Here is an 8,055-nt window from a genome sequence, read left to right as displayed (position 1 = left end):
CTTGATATCCGATAAATTCAGTCATCATGGACACATGACTTTGGATTTATTCAGCAGAATAGTAGTACTGTGTGTGCTCGCTGCTACAGGAATGCCATTTACTGTACACAATTTCCATAGGCTATATAGTGCTGAAAAGATAACACTTGGTACGCGAGGTAGTGAAAAACGCATTAATTATGAACTGGCACACTATGTTCAAAAGATTGCCAATCCCCGACTTAGAGGCAATATGTTTGCCAATGGCTTGTTTTGCATTATTGGTTATATTCACACATAATGCAGTATTTCGGATGTGATGCGATAATTCATAGACTTATGATGTTTAAACATTTAGTATTATGAATCTATTTGAAACATTTTTCTTCGACAAACTACTTACTCCTCGTTCCCTTCTGCTGCTCTTCTCGCATTTTCTTCCTCCGCCATACACTTTATCTTCGCCTATTCTCTCACCATATCACTATTTTTCCCCTGATCCAGCTCATGGGAAAAGGACCGCTTTATGTCGCCTGACATCGATGCCGTCACCGAGCTCATACGGGAAGGGAAGATCTGGCAAGCCGTTCGACACCATATCGAGCACTATCATCGGGTACAGGTGAGGCTCCAGGGAAGGTCCCTGCTGCAGGGGTTGTTCCAGCAGAAGAAACTTGTGGTGAATATTCGGAGAAGTATGGGCTGTTTAACTGCACATCGTTTTAAACGTAGTAAAACAAGCTCATGTAGTCTTTACAAGTCCACGCAGGTTCGATCAAATGCTGGACATTTTTCAAATATTTTGTATATCGATAAAGCGCCCAAACAAATCATTTTCATATAAAACTTTCAGAAAGTACCATTGAGAAAGGGGAGTTCCTATTATTTTTCATTTTTACGATGAAATCTAAAGTAGCATACAGGCTATATTTAAGTATACCGTACACCAATATTACTCGTTTTTTCTGATTTACGTTAAAATGGCACTCCTCTTTCTCCAGTTTTAACTGAAATAGCATGTTCTCTCTCTGATTTTCACTAAAAGAGCAGTTTTCTTCCACCATTTTTGATTTAGAGGATGCTTTTTTCTAGTTTTGACTGAAATGGCACTAATTTTGACTAAAGGGGCACTTTACTTTCTTGTGATTTTCAGGAAGTATATAATTTATTCCTTTAGTTTACCCTAAAATTGCACTTTCCCCTAATATTGATTTATACATACATACATACATACATATATATATATATATATATATATATATATATATATATATATATATATATATATATATAAATATATATATACATACACACACACACACACACACACACACACACACACACACACACATATATATATATATATATATATATATATATATATATATATATATATATATATATATATATATATATATATATGAAAATGAAACTAGCCACAACGAGAAATTGAAAATAAGCGTGACGATTTTGAACTCTTCACGAGTTCCTCATAAGACAAAAAACCAAAATGGATGCCAGGAGAGGATAAGGATAAGTCCGATGTGCGAAGCTGAGTCTCGCCCGGGCTATGGGGGAGCCCGGCCTGTGCCGACTAATGTCGACTCGATCAACGTGTGTCAGCGAGTGCTGACACGACAGAGCTTAGTCCTTACCCACCGTGGTGCCCAGCCACAGCAGTAACCTCCGGGCGACAATTGCAACTTCTCGCGCCTGGGTGGGGCGCGAACCGCCGACCCCTCGAATGAGAGGACGGCACTGTACTACTGTACAGTGACCCGTGTCACTGTATAAGCCTGGAGGCTATACCAGGAGAGAATTTTGACGTTTATATAGTGATAGAGAGACAGATTTGAACAAGATCTGAATCAGGTCTTAGGAGGAGGGTCAAGGTCGAAGAGTCAGGGGAAGGCTTTGCTAACAAGTGATGAGGTAATATAATCTAATCCCATTGGCCAGCACTCAAGTTAAAATTAGACAATTTTCTAATCAAAAGGGCTTCAATTATTTTTCTTTCGTACGAATTTGACGATCTATGAATTAATTTGGCGTCTTTCTAATTTAACTGATGTCCTTCGTCACGTAAATGAATAAAACAAGCATTTGATTCTCTGGCGTATCTGACATCACGTCTATGTTCATTAATTCTTTTTTTTTTAAGTTCTGCCGTTAATCCATTTTTTTTTTTTTTTTTTGTCTGATGAGGAACTCGTGAAGAGTTCGAAACATCACGCTTATTTTCAGTTTCTCATTGTGGCTAGTTTCATTTTCATTTTTGTGTGTGTATACATATACACACACATACACACATATAATACAAGCATATGACTGGACACTGACCCTCGTGGTCCCAGAATCGATTCCTCGCCGCTTATGTTGCAATGAAGCTCAGGCGTAGAATGCTGGCTTTGTAATCGAAAGGTGTATGTTTACAAAAATGACACCACTGCTTAGCATATAATATCTGATATGATGAGGATTATATATATGTGTGTGTGTGTATATGTGTGTATTATATATGTTTATATATACATTATATATATACATATATATATATACATATATATATATATATATATATATATATATATATATATATATATATAAAGAGAAAGAGAGAAATGGAAAGATACAGAGACAGAGCACTGGACTTCGATCATTGTGGTCCCAAATTCTAATCCCCGTTGTGGCAGGTGCAAAATGCTCGCGCTCTGACTGCTGGCTCAAGCCCGATCCCACGGCGAGAAAACGACATATCGCCTTGAGAGTCAAAGCATGTGTCGTAGGGGAAGTCGTTGCCGCCGCTCAAGTGGTAGCACTCTGAACACGGTTGATTAGGAATTTCATCCAGTCAGGCAAGGGTAGTACTCCCAAATAACTTCTAAAAAGTGAATTAGAGGTTTATGTCATATAGTAAAACGAATGGCTATTGAATATCAATAATAATATGTATACATATATATACACACACAACTTTTGAAAAGGCACAACAGTATATAGTTTTTCAAAATGAATTATTGCAGGGCAACCTGACATTTTATCTATTAAAGTGAAATTTATTATCGAACTCTTTGATGGTTAAAAAAGGTGATCTAAACGTTGGATTCTGACTGTTAATAATTGTATCTTAATTAATGTGTATATCTGTACCACCAACATAATTATCACTATTATTATTATCATCCCTTTCTCTGTTGCATTATCACATGATTCTCCTAGCATACAATTTACAGGTAAAATCATGACTGCGGACTTAAGAGTGTCTTCATTTTGACATAAAATAGACATCTTATACTTAGAAGCATGTCCATTGCGATATAAAAATTGGTGATAATCGAAAACAAATGTTCAGGAAAGACACATTCTCTTACACAGGTTCTATCATGATCTGATGGGAGTCCTATCCTATCATTGCCATCATTGTTATTATTGTTATTATAATAATTGTAATTATCATCATTATAATAATTGTAATTATCATCATTATAATAATTGTAATTATCATCATTATTATTAGTAGTAGTTTATGCACATGTATTATCTACATGACTATCCGTGGGGAGAGATTTAGAAGGAAGGTAGAAATGGAAGGGGAAGGGAAAGAGAGGAAGGAGGGAAGGAGGCTTAACGAGAAAGGGAGCTGGGGAGGGCGGGACGAGGGTGGGTTACAAAGGAAAAAGGAGGGAAAAGGGGAAGAGAAAGTCTGGAGATGAGTATGATGTAAGTGACTCTGAGTAACCATCATGGCACCAATCTAAGCATTCAGCAGTGGAATATCTGTAGCTATAATAGAAAAAAACTCCTTTCTCCAGCCAATAGTGCGAGCAAGGAGCACTGACGTCGTCATGCTCCAGGAGACACTGTGGGATCTGTCCGCTTCTCAGACTATCACGTCTTCGCCACTCCAAACCTGGATGGTGCTAGAGGCCTAATGACCCTGGTAAAAGAAGCAACCCCACAACAATGAAAGTGGACGTGCTAGAGGCAAGGCTAATCCAGGCCATAAATCAGGCCGCATCACAAACCATCCCCAAAACTCGTCCATGGTTCAGAACTCACAAAGACGCCTGGTACTTTAATGAATAGATGAAAGAGGCCAACCACAGAGTCAACATGTGCAGAAAAACTTCCGACGGCAAAGAACTTCCCTCCTGGAAGAAGCTGTTGTGGATGCCAAGGAAACTGCCAACAGAGTAAGGCAGGAAAAGTGGTTGGAATGGTACCAGACTTTTGGACACCAGACCAGCCTTACAGAGTTGCGGAAACGGGTCAGGCAAGCGACAAGCCGCCAAGCCCAGAAATGCACGCATCATGACCCACAATCAGAGGCTCACAGACTGGTGCTTGAGTTCTCAGCCAGGACCAGCAGCAACAACCTGCCTCTAGAGCTGAGGGATAAACAGCAAAACCTAAATCCAGGTAGGCTTGCTCTCATCAGAGACAAAGCATTCAAACCCGATGACATGGATGCCTTCTCTCTCAGGGAACTAATTCATACAAAATCAGCTATGGATCAGCACCGGGATCTGATGGGATCTCCCACCCCATCATATCGCATTTAGGTCTTGCAGGTGAGCTTGCATTCTTGCAGCTCATCAACGTCCTGGCAAACTGCCACACTGCCCCAGACCTCATTGGCAAGTACTGTCCCATCTCACTTCTCAGCTGCCTGGGTAAAACAGCTGAGAAGATGGTACTTAACAGGCTCCGATGGAAAACGGGACCCCCTCATGAACATCTGCACAGGTTCATAAGGGGTAAGAATGGAACGCCTCAGGGTGGGGTTCTCAGTCCTGCACTTTTCAACACCCTCATGTCCAACATACCCAACATTCACCTGCCAGAGGGATGCAAGATCATCTCTTATGCTGATGACTTGGCAATCATAGCCTCAGGCAATAACTGTCTAACTAGAGCTCAGCGTTATCTGAACCTGGTGTCTCAAGAGTGTTGTAGGACGGGTCTAAAAATATCGGCAGCAAAATCAAAAGCTATGGCTCTGAGAACTAATGTCAGAAACAAAAAACTCACTGTTCAGGGTATGGATCTGGAATGGGTGAAGGACTACCTATACCTTGGTGTATGGATAGGACACACACTCACTTTCAAAAAGGAGATCCAATACCTGCTCGACCGAACCAAGGAAAGACTGTCAGTCATGAACGTTATGACAGGGAGACAAATAGGAGCAGGACACAAAGTACTAAGATCATTCTATGTACATGCTGTCCGTCCTATTATTGACTACGCTTCTGTCGCTCTCATTGCTTCCAGCACAACATTAAAAGAAAAACTGGAAACAATACAAAATGAAGCTGCCAGGATCATTCTGGGAGCTCCCAGATGGACAAAGGTCATCAACCTCCTCATGGAGGCTGATTTACCGTCCCTGAACACCCGAATTGATCTAATGGCAGCACAGTTCCTTTCCAAGGTCTTGCAGGCACCCAGAAACTCATACTTAAGGCAAAGAGTACTCAGACGCCTACAGCAAGACTATCAATTGTTTGCGAACAACTCTTGGCTCACACACACAGCCAGAGTATTGATACACTTTCAGCTAAAAGAATTATTGCTTGCCAAGGGTATGGACTCCCCTCACCCTAATTACAAAGAACCCCCGAAGTGGGCAAACGAAATGATCGAATTCTCAATCCTAAACCTTACAATGAGAAAAGATCAATATTCTATGCCTAGCCTAAAGGCACAAGCACAAAGGGTCATTACATAAATAACTCCTCCGGGTAGCGTAACTTAATACACGGACGGATCAGTGGATCCCATAAACCACACTGCAGGTGCCGGCTTCGCATTCATTAGGGTCACTGACAATGCTTCAACGCTCCAAGCTGAAACGGTTGCGATCATGGAAGCCCTGACACACGCGTCCCTAAGGGCTGGGCACGTTGTCATTCACACAGACTCTAAAGCAAGCATTGACAGTTTATAGCATAGCATGCCCCAAGACAACATCTGCCTTCTGACATCTGTACTAACCATAGCCTAAAAAATACTCAGTCAGGGTAGAAGAATTATAAACTGGGTCCCAAGCCACATTGACATTCAAGGGAATGAGCTTGCTGACAAACTAGCCGAAAAGGGCAGGGGTATGCCCCCATCCTCCATGATCGTTAAACCTAGCCGAAGGAGACTCAGCCAAAGCACCAAAGCTGCAGTGTGTACCAAAGTTCACACAAAGTACCAAAGCTCCTTGGGGAGCACATAGAGAAAATACCATAAATTCGCTCGCTGCTAAATGGTACTCAGATGCTACAGGCTATGAGCCACTGGCGCTTCCTCCCAATATTAAAAGAGGTACCGAAATAATTCTACACAGATTAAGACTAGGTTACCCATGCGCTTGTCAAATTATTGATGACGAGATTACCAGGTTATGCAAACATTTCTAAGACAGGGACCACCCACCACAGCCGCCAGGCTGGTAAAAAGAGTTTGCCACATGCTTACTGCATGGCAGCTGGATCGATTGCTCGCAATATAGCCACCACGATAAGCATACAGTTCAAAGAAAACACACGAGCTAACTAGAAATGACACAGGCCGGCCCACTCCAGAGAAAAGGCCCGGGCGAAGCATGACCGCAAATCTAATTGAATTGAACTGGAGGAGAAAGTGAGCTCAGAAAAATGGATTTGGAGGAGAAAAGGGCACAAGGGACTGGAGGAGGTGAGGAGCTCAACGAGGAAAAGGAGGGTGTGGGAAGGGACAGATCTAGGGCGGAGAGTGGGAAGGGAGGAGTGAATTTAAGGAAGATTAGAGAGTGAGAAGGGTGACAGAGCGGGAAGGGGAAGGGAAAGAAAGAGGAGAGGCGACAGTTAGACGAAGGGAGAAAGAGGGAGAGGAGTAGTTCTGCTTGTTATTAATATCATTTATATTATCATCATTATTATTATGATAATAATAATTATTATTATCATAACTGTCATCATTAGAATTGCTCCTATAATTATCACTGTCAGACGTAGCAGTTCTTGTAAAAGCAACTTCTTATGTATCATTATACATGTATCAGAGTATCCATATATGACACCGCACATTCATGTCTCCAAAGCTAATGCCTCTACCCTTTTTTCTCGCGCCAGGACGTGGAGACGCGCGTGTTCTCTCCCAGCATGAGCTTCGTGGGCCTGGGTCCGCCCAGGAGCAACAAGCGATCGCTGAACAACGGCGGCCAGGCGCGAGCGGCCTCGCAGGCCAAGCGGGGAAGGACAACCGTCAAGAGTTAAGCAAGAAAGAACAGGATTCGAAATCATTTCTGATTTAGCTTCCATTGATCTGTATGTCTTCGTTATGCAAAAAGTAATATTTAGATATTTGTGAATTTGCACTTTTTTGTTAAACTACATAGCTGACTATCCTTTCACTAATAAATGCTTGTCATGGGAGTAATTCTCTTTTAATATAACTTTTCACAACATGCATATATATGCATGAGCGTGTGGTAATTGTATATACAATAAATTCTAATAATATATATACAAACACACATATACAGATAGATAGGTATGTGTGTGGGTGTATGCGTGCTCTCTCTCTGTCTCTCTCTCTCTCTCACACACACACACACACACACACACACACACACACACACACACACACACACACACACACACACACACACACACACACACACACACACACACACACATATACAATCCCATTGAGAAACTGATACTCAATGAATAAGAGCAAGCTTCCGTTTAATTCACCAACTTGGGTGTCATCAACTTTGTAAATAAGACATGATTTAATTTACAATTGAATAATTTAATGTGGCTTCACACGGTATAAGGGGTAGGTAGCCCGCAAAACTATTAAGATGGATGAGGGCATGGCACCCTTTAGGTGTGCCACCTTCAGTTCCCTGACCCCGTTTTGCTATAGTTGCTCAAAGTAGGGACACGGAGCACGTGTGTGTCTACGAGACGCACCGCGGTGCTGATACTGCGTGAACTGCATAATGCGCCTATTCCCTAAATGATTGGAAATCAAACAACCAAAGAAAGCAGGCAGCCCCTATCAACCCCTCGTCTCCATAATGTAGGGAAATCCCCA

General features: G+C 41.6%; 1 protein-coding gene across 1 annotated transcript; it reads left to right on the top strand.

The window, feature by feature from the left end:
• Nucleotides 1–483: 483 nt before the first annotated feature.
• Nucleotides 484–7,385, top strand: LOC138859802 (histidine ammonia-lyase-like; the record flags this gene model as incomplete). Its single annotated transcript, XM_070116071.1, is given in 2 exon segments — nt 484–601; nt 7,083–7,385. Coding segments are annotated over 2 exon segments (262 nt in total), but the record flags the coding sequence as incomplete, so codon positions are not given.
• Nucleotides 7,386–8,055: the final 670 nt, after the last annotated feature.

The sequence above is a fragment of the Penaeus vannamei genome, chromosome 38 (assembly GCF_042767895.1).
Source record: "Penaeus vannamei isolate JL-2024 chromosome 38, ASM4276789v1, whole genome shotgun sequence".
Taxonomy (NCBI): Eukaryota; Metazoa; Arthropoda; class Malacostraca; order Decapoda; family Penaeidae; genus Penaeus; species Penaeus vannamei.
The sequence above is the reverse complement of the archived record's forward strand: the minus strand, read 5'-3'. Positions and strand labels throughout refer to the sequence as shown.